The sequence below is a fragment of the Mugil cephalus genome, chromosome 3, assembly GCF_022458985.1.
Source record: "Mugil cephalus isolate CIBA_MC_2020 chromosome 3, CIBA_Mcephalus_1.1, whole genome shotgun sequence".
In the NCBI taxonomy this organism is placed as follows: domain Eukaryota; kingdom Metazoa; phylum Chordata; class Actinopteri; order Mugiliformes; family Mugilidae; genus Mugil; species Mugil cephalus.
This window is the reverse complement of record NC_061772.1, coordinates 30,385,564-30,404,589: the sequence shown is the minus strand read 5'-3', so window position 1 is coordinate 30,404,589 and position 19,026 is coordinate 30,385,564. Positions and strand designations below refer to the sequence as shown.

The window sequence follows — 19,026 nt, the reverse complement described above, 5'->3', positions numbered from 1 at the left end:
ATGAGCGAGTGCTGAGGCTCGGTTTGAGGAGACAGGGGTCACTGAGGAGTATTTTCATATATAACGTAGAAGCTTTGGCACTAACTCTAGTGACTAGATCCAAACCCAGATGAACAACATGAGATGTTGGATCTAAAGCTTCCGCTACTTCCATCATTAATTCATCAAATGAGGGGATTATGTTCTGGAGGAACTGTGCTGTGAGTTCCACATGTTTGTAAAACCTCTGATGAGGAGCAGTGAAGCTGAGTGAGTTTTATGCAGGTTTTACTTCTGAAAGGTTTATATCGAGGGCTCGTGTGACACTAAATTAGTCAATGAGCAACACATCTGTTTGTTCTCTTCAGCGTCCTCATTTAGATTCATACGGTTACAACGACAGCCCATCTGGAACCGTCATCATCTGCTTCTCTGCTGTATGAAAACACAACATATGCTACAGAGCACTATGTAACTGTTTTAGACAGTTTATCTAATTTTGTAATGTCATAATTGAGAAGATATGTAAGTTACATTTATTCTCATGCACTATTTTATTTAGTAGCAGTAGTATTTTATTTTGAAAGGGCTTCGTTCAGAAGGACACTGCCTTTTTATGCTCCGGTGATAATTTGATGGAGGTCATAGGGACTTTGTGAGCACTAAGGAGGAGAGCGCTGTGTGAAGCATCCAGCCAACGAGGTATTTCTTTTGTTTATCGTCCTAAATAACGACAGTATCGATACCAAGGTCCGTATCGGTATTGAATTGAGCACTCCTGTACCAGCTTCTCTCCAAGTCTGTGGAGCTTCTCTATCCTCACCTGTAGTAAAAGGTGGATATGGACGGAGTTGATGCTCTATTGAAATAGAGTCAGTACTCGGAGGAGAAGACAATTACACAGGATGCATCAACTGACATTGTTCCTTTTTTCGTAAAACAATTGTGTGTAGTCAAAGTAGAATTATTTAATTTTTATATTGTTAAATTGTTTTATATTTTAATTAGTTAATGGAAACAGGTTTTTTTGATTAAAGTATTTGTCATGTTTTTTTTTTTTTGTTTTTTTGTTTTTTTTTTATCATAATCAACCAACTGAAGTGACTCAATGTATCTGTATCTGTATCGTCAGTACTAGCCCTGAATATCGCCCACCCCCACTCTACTCTCTATTAATGCTAAGTTAACTTTCTGCTCTGTCATCAATGCTGCGTCTTTACTTTTCACACTGGACTGATCAGCTGCAAAGAGCCACAGGAGCAGCACGAATGGTTGAGCTTTCTGATGATTCCTGCTGAATTCTCAGTGAGGTCAAAGCAAATATAAAATGCCTGTGTTGCCCAAACAATGGCAATAAAACGGAATTCTAACGCACAAGGTAGAATGATTCATTTGATGATTTCTGGGAATAAACTCATCACATCACAGTTCTCTAAATGGTTCCATCTATCTGTCATAGGTAATAAATAATTATTGTTCTGGGGCCAAGGAGCCTTTACTTGTCCCTGATGCCAGTCAGTCATCACAGGGCATTTTTTTTTTTCAATGAAATGGATATAATAATATTTTGATAATAACATCTGCAGTACAATAAAAATTATTCCCGTATGGAATGATAACATCACACTGAGGTGTACGAATGTCATTTGCAGCTGCAGCCTCAGGTGTTTACACTCAGTTCATTTGCACAGATGAAACAGAGGAGAGAATAGGGACTTTACACACACACACACACACACACACACACACACACACACACACACACACAATATTTACAATCGTGAGTTATTAGAATCTCCTCATCATCAGTGTTACTACGTGTTGGGTATTAAAGGTTTTCAGTGTCAGAGTCAATTTGATCTAATGAGGATAAATAAATGCAAATATGTTGTAGTCGCTCATAAAAAAACAACCTACACTCTGATACACGATGCTACAACCTGGTTTAAGGGCCTCGAAGGTAAAACCATCAGAGTTACAGATGCAAACAGATCAGAAAAAAATAATAATATACAGAAATAATATTTGTGTGTTCCTCAGGTCTCTTCAACAATGCACCGGCCTAATTAAGACACCTACACTGATGCTTTGTACATTTGAGCATAAACCAGGAAATGTGTAGCAAAGACGGTAGGACCCAAATACAAGACGCACACAGGCAGGACAGACAGGATGTCTTCAAGGATTATTCACAATGAATAACTATTATGTAAAACACTTAATTCTATAGACACAGCTTGTTCCATATTATTTGGTTAATTTTCCATTTCTGGTTAGATGCCAACTGCATCGCGTTGTGTGTATGTGTAAACATGAACTACGTGCAATAAGAATAAAGTTGAATCTAATCTAGTCTGAAGGTGATGCTGAGGAGAGCAGGCGAAGTCCAAGAGGCCAGAAGAAAATAAAATAAACATCCAAAAAGAGAAGTGAAATCCAGAAATATAGGAAGAAGACTGAGCTACACACAAGGGCTGACACATGAGATACAGATTCTTCTTCTTCTTCTTCTTCTTCTTCTTCTTCTTCTTCTTCTTCTTCTTCTTCTTCTGTTGTTCTGTTTCCAGACTTGGTGAACTCCAGTCAATAAAGTTCTCCAGATATTAATTGTACTTTGCGTCCATGGAAACAGTTCATTTGGAATTTCTGAGATCTGGTGAAGCTGTGGGTGTTGAGCGTCTTCTTTTAGTTTCGCTGGTTTCCAGGACGTCGTATCTGGAATGATCTGGGTCACGGTGGGGAGAAGAAGAAACCACAACCACAAAAGATTTGAGTCTGTGGCTCTGGTTGGTCTTCAGTTCATTGACAGGGCAACTACACAACCACCTGGATTTAACGTCAGCCAGAGGGATGAGGAATGACGGACGGTGAGCAGCTTCTTACGAGAAACAAATCCCGGTGTTGCTAAGCAACTCAGTGGGGGGTGGCAGGGGGGGGGCTCCATGCATCATTAAAGCCACGTACACACTGCGTGCACACCTGCCCTTTGCACGGTGAAATGTGTGCGACTCTTCCTCCGTACTCGTCGTGTCGGTTTGGGACTCTCGGCGTCGCGCTCAGATACGAGTGACCCCGCAGCAGATGGCTACATGCAAACCATATGTTGTCATAAACTATGCAGCAACGCAGCGATGGGAGCAGATTTCCTACTTCACATGCGTCTCCTCCATACGGTTTCCATGTCACCAACGAGAACCGTGCAGGGAACTGAACAACCTCCAGGTTCACAAAATGAATTAGAGGTAAACTGGAGGACAAACACCGGCCCGTCACTGAGCTCAGGAGGCTTCATGGTCCAGAGTATGTGGACACGAACAAACATTAAACATTTCACCCACAAGTGCTAAACAAACATCCAACACTTCTTTTTTGAGCTTGAGTTCCAGTGGCGGTGACGCATGGTCTTAATATCGACCTCATCAAAGGAAAAGCACAGAAAAAAGAAAGAACAAATTAAACGCCGCTCTCTGGGGAAAAACTTCAAATTCAAGACAATTTTCTTTACGCAGTATTATATATCTGCAATATGTGATGCAATATAAATATTTACTGAAGCTGCTGGACACCAAATTTCACACAGGATAAATAAAATATCTATTTAATCTATCCTAATCTACTCTAATCTGCTTTTTTTGCTTATTTTGACCATTAAAAGGTCAGAAATGTCCTTTGAGTAACGTAAAGCTTGAAGTGGAAAAGATGAGCAGCTTTAAGCACGAGAACCTGAAGACCACACAGCTGGTCAAGGAGGCATCCTGAGGAGGCTGAGGAGGCTTCCTGAGGAGGCTGAGGAGGCTGAGGCGGCTTCCTGAGGACGTTGCCTGAGATCCTCAGAAACTTCTACAGCTGCTTCATTCAGACCAGCTGCATGAAGAATACTGAGAACATCACCAGGACTTGACTGAACGCATCTACGTACAAGCTTCCACCACGGACCCCACCCACCCCCGACAGGGACTGTTCACACTCCTACCCTCAGGGTGGGGGTACAGGAGTGTGAAGTGTAGGACCTCAAGTCTAGAGTCATGAACTAAAATCATAGACTTCTCATGTCACACTGTTCACTTTTTCAGCTTCTGTCTGCATATGTCTCATTTGCACATGGATATAGAAACATGTTTCTGGACTGTGCACATGACAATAAACTCTTTGAATCTTGAATCTATGAATATAAGGATACAGCCTGGATGCTAATAACTTAGCTTAGCTTAGCTTAGCATAGACCAAACAGTCCAGAGCTGACATTTGAACACAAAAAAGCTCTGCTTCTGGCCCTGTGGTGTTTGCTGGATCTTTTGTAACTTCTGCATAGCACACACACACACACACACACACACACACACACACACACACACACACACACACGCGCGCACACACACACACACACGCTGCTTGTAAGTTGTCATAAAGTTCTTTCTGTACATCCAGAGTCAGTCTGGAGGAATCCGACACCAGAAGCCGTGCAGACACCAGATAGCAGGTAATTATCTGCTGCCTCTGAACCATGTTGATCAGTTCACGACGCTCCACATCACAGAGTTGAATCTAATTATACGGGTAGTTGAGGAGGAGCGCTTCCCGCTGGGCCGCATGCTCTCTGAATAATGCACCTTTCATCAGGACAACACACTTTCATAAATGCTCTCTACACATGAGCCGAGATGAAAAAGTGTCACTTGGATGTGGAAATAAATAAATGAGCGCAAAGTGTTGATAAAGTTTCCCCCCTCGTTGACAGGATGCGTCAATTTGTCGTCCTTCCTGGATCCACTGTCTGCAAACTCAGCCAAATATAGCACGGAAGAGACACTTCTTTACCAAAACCATGAATAAATTAACACACAGTTCTCATTTATTTAGATATAATTACATATAAAATCACTTTGTTGTAGTGGAAGAGACAATGTCACATTGAGAAGACGACCAAGATGTCTCCACGTCTCCAGCGTCTCTGTCCACATGGAGTCCAGCTTGGTTCATCTTTTCAAAACACTCACTTCAACAACTGCTTTTTTTCTACCTCCACGTTTCTGGAAACTCCTCATCTGATGTTTAACCCACAGAAAACTGACATGTACCTTAAAGTTGGACGCCTCAAAGAGCTGCAAAGACGCATGTCCCAACTACAACATCTCCCTTCAAAACCAAAGAGGACTTAAAGGAATTCAAATTTTGCAGAGTCCTGACACAGATCAGCCACAACATTATGACCACTGCCAGGAGAAGAAAATATCATTTCTTGTGACGATTCAATGTTTTGCTGGGAAACTTAGACCAGACATGCCCCCCCCCCAACTCCCACCACCCCTCACCCCCACCCCACCCCACCCCCCACCCCATAGCAATGAGCCAACAGGATACAAACCCCAAAACACTTTAAGAAGAACAGCACAAGGTGTTGACCTGGCCTCCAAATTCACTAGATCTCAAACTGATCAAGTATCTGAGGGATGATCCAGAGAGGCCCCTCCCCTCAAAGAACCCCCCCCCCCACACACACACACACACACACGCCCTCAGAAGGCCCATGTTCATTTTCTGATGAGTCACCACAAGGGAGACCTACACAGTATTCGGAAGGTGGTCATAATGATATGCCTGATCCGTGTGTAATCATCCCATTAGATGAGTTAACAACCATGAACATGAGTTCTGTTCTTTGGATTTTATTGTTATTTATTTTTGGAAGGACTCTGGGGTCCAGCTCTAAGACTAACGCAGCAAACCAGGAATAGACGAGCGTGGAAGTGGTCGAGGTTTTTTTTTCTTTTTGTTTGGTTTTTATTTTTGTGTGTGTGTGTTAGTATGAAAGTGTGTGTTGGGCTGGCTCGGTGGGATTATCACACTCTGGCAGCGGGCGGTCTAATACACCCATCTGTCAATCATTCTTACACAGGCTTATGGCTGCATGAAGAGGAGGAACAACAGATATCTACTGCAGCGTGCATGAGCAGTTTTTGTCTCATTTTTCGAGCGTCACGTCTAGGGAGACCAGATAAGGCCTTCATTTGGAAACACATTCTGGCATCAGCCCTCATTATAAAGCTGCATCAGTTGTTTAAATGTTGCTTTTGTTTCTGTGATTGTCGCCTTGTGCTCGGCTCAGCTGTGACTCAGGCCACGAGCTTCGTTCATTAAGATGGGAATTAAACATGAAAATGTAAACTAATGGAAAACATATTGTACGGACAAATGTTTTGTTACTCGTCGTATGTCGGCCGGCTGATACGTTCATGTATGGGTGATTTCACGGTTGCTGTGTGAGTCTGTGTTTTATGGAGCAAATGCCAAATGAAACCTTACAGATGTGTGATTAACCTAAGGAGGCATGTCTCTGAGCTACTGGAACTTTATGGAGCTGTGCTTGTATTAGTCCTGACCTGGACAGTCTAATTCACATATCTGTCCCTGGGCGAGAGGCAGGTCTCCACCACGGACAGGTCTCCAGTCTATCAAGCATCTACCAGGACCAACAAGCAGGTCTTTGGATGGTGGGAGGAAGCTGGAGTACCAGGACACCACGCAGACACAGGGTAAACTCCACAAAGAAAGGCCCCAGTCTACCAATGGATTAGAACCCAGAACCTTCTGGATGTGAGGCGTCAGTGCTAACCCCACCCCTCTGGGCTGCCAATCCCTACAAAAATACTCAACCTCACTTTATCCTGCCATAGATTAACAAGGGTTCCCTGTCAGATACCACTGTCAGTAATGTGGGGGCACCACAGGGCCCTGTCCTATCTCTATCTCTGTTCTCTCTTTACACCTCGGATAGGACACTGACTTTGTGGAGTGGTCCCAGATAAAACCACCTACTCCTGAAGACCAAGGAGCTGGTCATTGACTTCAGGAGGAAGAGGAACATTCATGTAAAAAAGCAAAAAAGACATCAGCAGGATCAACAAATTGATTCAGAAGGCTGGACATGTGATTGGTAGGGAGTTGGAGACGTTTGTCTCATTGAGGGACAGGAGGACACTGGATAAACTGCTCTTCATTATGGACAATCCATCCCATCCACTACAGCAAACATTAGAGGGTCAGAGGAGCTCATTCTCCAGCAGAATGATTCATAGTGAACGCTACAGAACGTCTTTTATACCACATTCTATCAGGCTGTATAACAGGTAGATGAGCTATTTATCAGCAGCTCATCTTTTTGTAACAATTAAGCTACTATGACTGATTAATTTCCCCTGTGGATCATTCAAGTCTATCTGATAATTTAGCACAGGCAGCTAAAACACCACTGCTGGTTAAACATGGATAAAGACGTTTTGGTGAGTCACTTTGAGGAAGATGAACTTGAACAAGTATTTTTAAAATCTATTTTTAAAATATTATGGTCACCATGTCCCTTATCTGTCATATTTCAGTTATTCTAATACTGTATTTACTTTCTCTTTACCTGCCCAGGGAGTACAGGCGGAAATTAGCAATTGTTGCTATAACCTGGTTTAAAGTATCTCTTCTTGTTTTACAAGATTAATGTTTTTTTTTTTTTGTTTGTTTGTTTGTTTTGTGCATTGTCCCTGTTTTAAATAAATAAATCCAATTAATTAAACTGGTCACATGACCCCCTGCGTCATCTCCAATGATGCCGGTGATGGGAAATGCCAAAAGAAAGTGTTTAAATTGCACTTTTGCTGTACAGTTTTATATCGATCTGAAAATCACCTCATGAGAACGTAAAGATGTTTTAGTGAGATCTGAGAGGTTTGTAGACATGCAGGCGCTTTTTAGGGGGAATGGAAACGCAGCAAGTGTTCAACAACTAAAGACACTACTTGATGATGTTCACTTTGGTATCACTCACACTGAGGCAGCACAATACTCTGCAAGGCTCACCGTTACAGACGTCTGGACTATGATGGTAACAGGACAGACTTTAGCATCAGGTAACTCACTGAGCAGAGTAAATGTGGTCACACTGAGAACAAGAAGCCAAATAAAACCCTGATTTGATTTGATATCACAGATGTCGCCTTAAACTGTGTTTTTTTTCATTGAGATTGAACTGAAATCATCATTTTACAGTCGCTTTGACGTAACGGAGGACACTTCCCAGAAAAGTCATCGCGATTCACTGAGAAGATTACAACTTATAGAAGTGGTTGACCTTAGAGTGGGGACAGAGACCTTTCCTGATCCTGGGACGTGGACTCATCTGAGGATAGCGTGCACAACCATCAGAAAAAATAAAGAAAGTTTAGATAATGAACTTCCCATAAATACCTCCACCAGCGTCACCACTGTCAGCGAGCGTCAGTTAGATGACAGTAATTATAAAACTAATGACGGTAATCACTGTGATTGTCTTTGTGGACGTGGACCTGCCACGTTTGACCTGTGCTAGAACAACCTGCTGACCAGGATGGGAGGGGGGGCTATTCAGGCCTGGGTTTAACATCCAGACCTCTGAATGTGGAGCTATTAACTACAGAATGTGGGTCACACACACACACACACACACACACACACTGACATGTGTTAACTGCATGAAAGATGTCGGGCTACAAAAGTAAATGGCTGTCAGAGCCCCCCAGGAAGCCTTTTCTTCTCCTGTGGTGATCACACAGTGTCCCACTTCACAGCTTTGTCTCTGCACACGAGTCCATCTGGAAACGAGCCTCTACGGTGACACGCTTCACCGCAGTCAAGCACTCCACACTGGAGTTGGATTAGTCACCTCTCTGGGTGAGAATAAAGCCAGAACTCAGCGGCTGATTGATTAAGTTCATGACAACCAAATTAAGATAATAAAAGTGGCGCTCGCTCAAGGTCACGCATTTAACCTGCGTCTCTCAGCCGCCGGCGCCGTGACCGTCTCTGGGATCTGATATTCTTCTTCTTCTTCTTCTTTACCGTCTGGTCAGATGTAAAACACAGATTATTAACTATACCTTCTGCTGATGTTTGCAGGAACACAGCAGGAAGTCGACAGATCTGTCGTCAACATCTGCAACTTTTAGTCTTACTGAAAGAATCAAACGGCATTACTGAAAGTTTGAATGTTTTTGAGCTAACGTCAGCCACTCTCTGGCTTCTACTCTCACAAAAGGAAACATTTCTACTCGGATATTTAGTGAATAAATGTGCGGAGAACTGGTCACTTCGGCTGTGAACGGCTGAAGGAGAGACAGATGGAGACAGATGGTGACTTTCCATGAAATGCTGCTGGTTGAGATGAGAAAGTGCCAGATGTTGAAAATGATTTTTAAACTGGTTAAACTGCAGGAACCGTTGATGATTTCACCGTTTTTGCTTCATATTCCAGGAAGAAAACAAGATCTGAGTGAATCTAACACGTGTCAGGATGTTACACAGACACAACGAGCAGAATATATGCATAAGAGAACAATGACGTAAAGATACAGACAGATCTGTGTGGCTGAACTGTTACATCATCTACAGAAGAGTAAGAAACTGTGAAGGCCGCGGGGATTATGGTGTTGAGAGAATCACAGCATAAGTCGCTGTGATCAACATTCCAATGAACTAAAGCTGCATTTAGCCAGAAAGAGGCTCAACGATCTGTCTCAGGGAAATAAATAAATAACAGCACAGCAGGCCGGGCTCTTCTGTGTGAGCTTAAGGTGTGGCCACGATGCGTTCAGGAACTCTGGTACAGAGCGGATGGGGGTAGGCTACAGGTTAAGGGGCGGGACGGGGTGGAGGGGCACCCACCTCTGCAGCAGGCTGAACCCATGGCTGAACCCAATCCAGAATCCGGCAGCAGAGACGTCCCATTCCAAACTCCGGCTCACAGGGGTCAGATCAGACCCGACGGAAACGGACACGAGGGCGCGATGACCGACTGACCACAGCAACACTGGCTAATCCCAGCTAGCGCCCGTGCAGTTGGCACAAAGAACGAGTGAGTGCAGGGAGGTTTTTTGGGGGTTAATCCTGCAACGACGAGCCAACACAGCTGCCTCCGTGTTAGCTCGTCAGCAGGTCACCATGGAGTCAGGCTGCTGGTGGGTGGGTGGCGCCCATGAGAAGAGGTCAACAATCGCGGGATTACATCTTCAGATTAGATTAGATTTCTCTCCCTTCATTCATTCCTCCCTCACCCTTCTCTGTCCTCGGTTGTGTATTTATTTGTTTGTTCATCATTTCTCATTTTCTCTGAAGTAATCCCTGAGTCACCGCCCCCCATCACCAAACACCCCGCCAGAATACGAGACATGTTTAGTGTTCATTTCAGGGGACGGGACACGTTTTATTGTTTTCCAGGTTAAACCGCTGACAGACGAGTGGATTCTAAGTGTACGTTGAAGGTGTAAATGATTTCCTTATCCAGTACGTTTAGAAAATATATTACTGCCTTAATCTGACTCTAACTGGACAATTTAAGTGCATGTAAAGTTCTCCTTATCTGATTAAGACACCCAGATAATGAGACTGATTTTCTCTGACATGTATACGCCTTAATCAGACTTTAACTGGACAATGTGTGTGTTCATGCTCCACAACCGCCGCGCTGGGCTATGACCCCGGAACAAAAACATCCGAGAAAGTCGGTCGCAGAAGAAGAAGAAGGTAAACAGAGCCGGTAGAAGAACCACCTGAGGGATAGCGCCATCTATCTGCACCAGAAGTAGCGCGAACATTACGTTCGAGATTAAAGAGCTGAACTCTTATCCAGCTGGTTGTTGTTTGAAATGCCAGGCTGCCTCATTAGACTCCAGTTGTTTATTATATGACGTTATTGGTCAGAAAGGGGACGTATTAACCCACTGAAAAGACACATATCGCCACCTAGTGTGGAGGAGGGGGCATGTTCCTGTCAGTAAACTGGGACAAGGACCTCATTCAGAAAGTTGAATTCCGAGCATAGTTCCATTTAACTGTGAATGTAAACGCACTGTGTCTTTTCTGGCTCCACGGCCAAATATGTCACTGTATCGGGTGTTTACTCGGAGCCGAGTCCGTTGTCATCTCCAATCTGCCGCTCCACAACTTAACAACCGGCAACTAAGCAACCAAGGGAAAAAATAGCTTGACGGGGAAATTTGTTTAAATATTATTTTTTTCTTTCTCTTCTGCATTTTTAGATGTTTGTGAAAAATCTTTCTCATCTTCTCACCTCCTTCTCTCTCTAACACACAGAGTGAAATAATGCTACACCTCATACAGTACGTACAGCCCATGTATGGATGCTATCTGCTGAGGGACGGACTATATTTGGCCCTGAACCAGTTTCTCGCTGCCAGCTGCTGGTTTTTCTAATAAGAGTTTGCACCAAACAGTGACAGAAATGAGTCCAGAGTGTCAGTACTATAAATGTGGCTTTTCCTTCAAAAAGATTAATCAATTTGTAATTTGTTCAAGTTTTGTTGGCACGAATGAATAAAGTCAAAGAAACAACTAAGAGGGAGATCTGTGAAGCCTCAGACACAATGAGCTAGTGAGGTAGAACATAAAATATCAAGACTTCCTTTGTTCAGTTTATTCACAGAACAGACTGTAAGCAGACTGACAGTCATTTACGTGCACCTGCATCAAGTAAGAATGCAGATTTGTCGTACTACCAGTGGACTTTATTGCAGTTTTACACTCTGTGTCAACAGTTTTATCCAGTGATACATTCTTCATTTAAAATAAGATGAGATAATTTTATTTGGGAAGGGACAGTGCACATTGATGAACAACAATACTGGATAATACTGTTGTAAATATAAATCTGAATTTCGCCCACTTTAAACATGTCAGTGCGTTGTAAACAGTCTCAGTCATTTTAAACTTACCCTCACAAACTCACAAGGCAGAGTTAGACGTAACTGCTGCAAGTCTCAGAGAGTTTTATGGAATGGATGAGATGGAGTCAAAGAGGGAGATCAGCAACATTACATCAGTTTCTATGTTTGTAATGGGGCCATCGGTCGGTTCAAGCTACACTGACACTGATTCAGGAGTCCATGCACTGATGCTCTGAATGTTGGTGTGACCTCCTCATTTTAGTGCAGTAGCTCTATCTAACTAGATGACATCTAGTTAGATAGAATTTCATGTTCTAGATTAGAGGTGGGTATTGGAAAGGACTTGTCACGATATATTATTGCGATATTATGATATTGTGATATATCCTGTATTCTATATAGTTCACTGAGAACACACGTTGTATATATGTGCATCAGATGACATCAGTGATAATTCACTGGACAAACTGAGTCAAAAAACAATATATTTATCCAAATGATCCATTTCCATTTATTGCACTTGAACGCAGACTGCATCCTCTTTGTTCCTTCTTCCGTTTGAAAGCCAAAGTTTCTCCAAACCTCAACTTTAAACTCTGATGATGTTTCAAGTTTTTTCGACTACTTTACTCACCACTGCAGGAAACGTGAAAGGTGGCGCTACAGCGACACCTTGAGGCGTGGAGTTGCAGAAGTCGTTTATGATCGACCCAAAACACGACTGTTTCTTTTCCTTTTAAAACCAATATTAAGACATTCAAAATCGATATTGTATCAGAACGAATGTATTGTGATATAGTGACTTATCGATATTTTTTCCCAGCCCTATGTTAGACTACGTTGGTTGGTATGTGGTGGCTTTAACAAGCTTTTGTATTCTGAATCTGACCACTGGGTCAACATCAACAGATTTAAGCACGAAGAAGAAGGAAGAAGGAAGAAGGAGGAAGACGAAAAAGAAAAAGAAGTAAGAAGAAGATGAAGGAGGAGGAGGATGTGCAGAAAAAAAGTGCACCTCGGCTGTTTCAGAGTTTAACATAATGTTCTTATTTGCACTGAAACAAAGGAGTTATTTTTATAGTTATTATTCTATTGTGTCTGTATTGTGTTATTGGTCCGACCCTCTGTGCCGCCTTAACTGAAACGTGTTTAAACCTCCTCATGTAAAAGCTGCATCATTAAAAGACAAAAAAAAGAAAAAGATTTTAGTACTTCTAGAGGATAATAATTAGTTTAAAATAAGGTCATGTGATTTACTTGAGTAACGCCTCTGTGTCTAAACCCACTAATACCAGATCAGTATAATTCCTGACGCATTTTATAAACCAACAGAACACACATCACGTTGAATTAAAACCACAAAATGCAAAATTATTGAACACCTCTTCAAACGCTGCCACCTGACCACAGCGCCGGTCATCTTCCCCCCACGCCCCCAACCCCTCAGCCCCCCAACCCTAAGGGATTGTCCTGGTGTAAACATGTAAACTTTCATCCTCTTGGCAGCGGCCTCGTAATCCCACGAAGGAGATTATACCAGCGGGATCAAACCGCCGAAGGATTTGAAATGTATCTCCAGTGAGATTCAGGAATTCTGTCGGCGTTCGAGGGCCAAGGGGGGGGTGAGTGGGGGTGGTGGGAGGTGACGGGGGAGGACGGACTCACCTATATCTGACTCTTTGTGGTTCTTGATGAGCTCAGCGAGCTCAAAGTTCCCAGCGATAATAGCGACCTGGAGGAGAGAGGAGAAAAGACGTCAGCACGGACACAAATACATCCAACACATGATCATAGAGAAAGTGAGAGCGAAAGAGAAAAAGTTGCGTTGTCTAATTTGCAGATTCAGTCTCTGTGGCTTTAATCATCTCCAGCCTCGATGCTGATATCACACGCACACGTGTACACGCCAACATTCACACATGACACAGTAAACACACAGCACATGTAAAGTCACATGTCTCTACTGCAGCTGCATGGACTCGTACTGAGCCTCCGTTAATTAAAAACAAGAACACTGAAACTAAAAACTAAAAAAAACATGCTTTAATCAGCAAATATAAACCCTGAGAGAAATCTGAGAGGAATTTATTCAAAGTTATCTTTGGCTCCTGATTTAATCTGAAAATCAGACTAAACTTCTTTTATAGATAAAAAAAAAAACAGTGATTTTTAGGGGAGGGGGCTTTAACAAATTAATTATGATTAATTAATTACAAATAATTCATATGTTAAAAATAACACATTTAATCACATTAAAACGGTTGTTTCACCAGAAGAAGAAAGAACTAGAAATGTTTATTTGTTTTTTTTTTACCATTAAAGTCAAAACTGTTCTGAAAAAGCACTTAAATGGCATTTTAACGTTGGGTCCATTCAATTTTGGGTAATTAATTAATCTCGATTAATTGCCTTTTAATTGCATAACAATATTTATCCCAGAATATATTTTTTTAAATGTATTTTAGTGACTGATTCAAATAATAATCAGTCATATCTAAAACAGTAGAAAAGAAATAGAAAATATCCCTGGACAAAGGCTCTAATTAATTAGATATATATATTTTTTTTTTTAATTCCCTAATATTAATGGAACCAGACAAACAGTTCTGTCTTTAGAGCTCTGAGATCCTTCAAACACAACCTGAGACAGAAAAACAGTCTTAGTTTGAACTGCACAAAACCCAGAACTCATAACCTGAGATGAGGTTGTTTTAACACTTTGACTAAACTTCATTTAAAGGTTCCAGAAAAGAAGAAAAAACGATTCGAACAGTCCAGCAGCAATGTGTCATTAACGCGTTACTAACAAACCAGGAAGTGATCAAAGCTGCAGGCGGACACTGAGGAAAGAAAGCAGGATCTAAAGTGTGGTAGTACTAGGTGATTTCACCCTGCAGGGGGCGCTAATTTGATTGAAAATCCCAGAAGGAGACGAAGAAGGAAACGAGCAGAAATGGAAAGAAGCAGGTCTATTTAACAGTGAGTTCCTCTCCAAAGTCCCATTCAGGACAGATCTCTGCAAAGAGGTTGTGAAATCCAGATAAACGTGACTGAACGTTATTTGACTGCTGAGAACTGTAATATTTATTATCGTTTTATTTAGCACAGTTCCGTCTGTGATTTAACCACAACTCCTCTCCAGTGTTTTAAACCTGCAGAAGCTATTAGAGGATCCAATCTGGCTCTCATGGAATAAATGAGCAAAGGAAGAGGAGAAGAATAAGGAAGAATAAGAAGGAAGGAGGAAGAGAGAAAATAGAAGAATGAAGAAGATGAAGGAGGAGGATAGAAAATCAATGAGAAAGAAGAAGAAAAAGAAGAATTTTCCTTATTTTTGTTTTTTTTTCTCAAGCTCCTGAACTTTGGATCTAAATACCGATACCAAGGCTGGTATCGGTATTGAATTGATACTATCATGATGACATTGATACTTTTGTTCCAGTTTCTCTTCTACACGTCCAGTTAATTCCTCATCACAGAGTTCATCCAGCTTCTCTCGAGTCTGTGGAGCTTCTCCATCCTCACCTGTAGTAAAAGGTTTGATACTCAGATCCTGGAATCACAGCAGCATCACACGACTGGAACTGATGCTGTTATTGCAAAGAGTCGATACTTGGAAGAGATGATAATTACACTGGATACAGACTCACTTCTCTGCTGGAAAATTAATGAGCCAACATTTCCCTCTCGGAACAATTTTTTATTATTAACTACTGTTACTGACACACATTGTTGTGTTATTTACATTGTTATACTTATATTTTTGTTACGTTCCTTTTTCTTACTTTGCACTAATGACTTAAAAAGAAAAAAAAAACGTGTGTAGTAAAGGGAGAATTATTTAATTTGTCCTGTGTTTTATCATAATCAACTAACTAAAGGCAAAGTTACGCAGTCATTCATAGATCATGACTATTCAAGTCTTCAAAGTATCGGTATCAGTATCTGTATGTACTTAGTATCGGATCGATACCAAAATTCCCACCCTCGCTCACCCCCCTCCTCCACACAGAGTGGTGGTCTCTGGGCGTCCACCAGGGGGCAGCAGAGCCTTCCTGCCGAGCCGGCCGGAGGGGCCGCTCCACTGTCAGTGACCCAGATCAGATGTTTGCTGCCTGTCGTCATGTTGCTGCTCGCAGTGATCTGTGCAGGAGCAGGTTTACAGTACAGCCTGGAGCCGAGATCACAGAGGTGGCAAAAAATAGACGGCTTCGTTTTCCACCGATGTGCTGCGCACACACACACGCGCACACACGCACACACGCACACACACACACACACACACACACACACACACACACACACACACACACACACACACACATCTCAAGGGAAACCCAGGAGCATTATGTAAGCATGCATGCTCTGATTCCTGGAGAACAAATATTCAGGATGGAGATAGAGATGGAGAGCAGGTGTATTATTAAAGCGGAGCTGGCTGCAGTTGTAACGTGTGCTCCCTCCCTCCCTCCCTCCTGTTCCTCATATAAATAAAAACGTTTCTGAGAAGAAAAGCTTTCCACCAGCGTGAATATTTCATTACAGAGCATTCATATTATACATAATACACACACTGTACACTGTAAAAAAAAAAGAAAAGAAATACTTTGAACTAAAATGTGAGTCAATAAATCTACGTTGGAGCTCGTTTCTGGGAGCAAATGTGACGCTTCCTGTGGGGGAGGTGGAGGACGGGAGGAGGGGAGGAGGTGTGGGGGGGTCGTACTCATTGGGAGGATCTCCCAGAGCTCATGCAGCACCCGGTGACAGATCTCTGACAGGAGGAGAAACCCACAGCCAGCCCGGAGAGGCCTCATTGGACGAGATCGAGCAGCGACAGATCGAATCGTCATTTTCACTGTGACCTAGAAACAGACTGATGACTAATTGTGTTTGTAAGACGCTGGAAGCAGCGGTCCAACACCAGGACCTGATACAGCTGATACAGGACACGTTTAAGAGCTGCTGGGCTCCCATTTAAAGCAATGATGGTTTTACATTTGTGACGTCTAGACAGTCAGTTATGATTTATCCAACATTCAGTGTTTAACGTCTCTAAATATATGATCAACATTTAAGGACTTTTGCCAACACTGGCCCCAATATAAGTTATTCTCCTGATAGTTTTGATACCAGATGTTATAGAGAACATATATGAACTTAGAAATGATATAAAAACACATCTCATTCCAGTTTAAAGTGAGGTTTTATGAAGATCTGCATGTTTCTCCATAGTCTTCATTTTGACCTCAAGGACAAAAGGCGTCAGCGGATTTGTCTTTTTCTTTTTCCATCTAGTTTCTGGATGTACTTTGAGGAAGGACGTCACATATTCAAAGAGTCAATGATTATCAAAGGAGGAGTTTATCACAGATTGTGTTTTCACAGCTCAGTGCGTCCGACAACACAGGACAAACAGCAACAAACTGATAAAATCTAAATTTAGAGATTAAGCAGCAACAGTGAGAAACACACCAGAGCCAGATGTCATTGTGTAAACTGGGCTCCACGTTTCAAACCAATCCGTTGTTTTCTATTTCATTTTACATGACAGTTAGTCTGCTGCTCATCAGGTTACATGAAGACTAGAGGATAAGATGGAGATGTACAGAGATGTACAGAAACTAAAAGATTCCCAGACTTTGGTGGAGTTAAATGTCCACTCTTCCGGTTTTTAATTCCAGCTTGCTGCATAAAAATGATGCTTCTTTGGTATAAAATCTTTAATAAATTAGCAGCAGCTCACTCAGTATCTTATAACGTCTCAGTGGCCGATTGAATTCACTCTGAGCAAAGACTCCAACATTTAACATCAATGTGTAACTTTACTAACGTCATCAAATCTGCAGGAAATGAAGAAGAAGAAGAAGAAGAAGAAGAAGAAGAAGAAGAAGAAGAAGAAGAAGAAGAAGAAGAAGAAGAAGAAGAAGAAGAAGAAGAAGAAGAAGAAGAAGAAGAAGAAGAAGAAGAAGAAGAAGAAGAAGAAGAAGAAGAAGAAGAAGAAGAAGAAGAAGAAGAAGACGCCTCCACATGGATTCTGGCTCGGTTCATCTTCTCATGCTCATTTTATCAGGAGCTAATATTTCTTATTTGAGCTTCTATTCTCTCTATCATCGATCAGTCTGATGTGATTGGAGCAGTTAAGAAGAGATTTAAAGGATTAACTCTGAGTCAGTAGTTTGGATAAATTCCTTCTGTGCAGTAACCCATAGTTATGCTAATATTGCGCAATAACTAATGTTCACTTTGTGTATTTGTACAGATTTCCTTATATATTTATTTCACTCCCTGTGCAATAATTTCCCGCTGTGTAATACCCCATGTTCAATGCAACTATAGAGCAACAATATATTTATATTTCTTACAGTGATGTGTGTATTTTTATTCTAAAGACCTATTCATTCTACACATTCTTATTGCTTATACTGCTCTTTGTTCTGAAGACTGGTTCACTCTGAGCTGCTGTAATGAAAAGTCATTTCCCCTCGGGCTCAATGAAGTGATTCTGATTCTGATCTGGTTCTGATGGGAGCTGAAACCATGATGTACTAGTTAGTGATGAGTCGAGAGCAGATCGCAGGAGATGACTCACTCACAGTGGATCTCTTATAACACCATTTAAGCCTCAGAGCTCCTACACAACTTCATAAAATTTAAAAATCACAAAGTAAAACCGCCGCCTGACGTCCGTCCCTGGTCTCTGCAGCTTCTCCGACCAAACACAATCCAGTCATCATCCAGCATCTCTCACATCTTATGGCCTCAGACCCTCAGACCTTTTCACTCTGATCTGGGAGGTAAAGAAGCAGCAGTAGTGGTAGTAGTAGTAGTAGTGGTAGTAGAGGTAGTAGTAGTGGTAGTAGCAGTGGTAGTAGTAGAGGTAGTAGTAGTGGTAGTAGTAGTGGTAGTAGTGGTGGTAGTAGTAGTGGTGGTAGTAGAGGTAGTAGTAGTGGTAGTAGAAGTGGTAGTAGTAGTGGTGGTAGTAGAGGTAGTAGTAGAGGTAGTAGTAGAGGTAGTAGTAGTGGTAGTAGTAGTGGTAGTAGTAGTGGTGGTAGTAGAGGTAGTAGTAGTGGCAGTAGTAGAGGTAGTAGTAGTGGTAGTAGTGGTAGTAGTGGTGGCGGTAGAGGTGCCTTCAAGTTTCCTCTGACCTGCTGGGGAACAAGAACCAGGTAACCCAACAGCAACGCACTCACAATTCCTCTCTCAATATCCTTCTACGTCCACCCACCACCACCACTACAGCCACCACTGACATCACCACCCCCACATCGATTCTTTTCCTGTTCTCTCCTGGTTGCCATGGAGACAAAATGGTTGTGTATAACACAGAAGTAACCGGAGG

At 42.1% G+C, this 19,026-nt stretch overlaps 1 protein-coding gene across 1 annotated transcript in view; it reads right to left on the bottom strand.

The window, feature by feature from the left end:
• The window catches only part of LOC125005248 (SH3 and multiple ankyrin repeat domains protein 2-like), a 191,870-nt gene that overhangs the window by 83,326 nt on the left and 89,518 nt on the right, over positions 1-19,026 (bottom strand). The window contains exon 11 of the mRNA XM_047580440.1: positions 13,350-13,416. Coding sequence (XP_047436396.1) covers positions 13,350-13,416 — 67 coding nt within the window. The remainder of the gene's footprint in view (positions 1-13,349; positions 13,417-19,026) is intronic.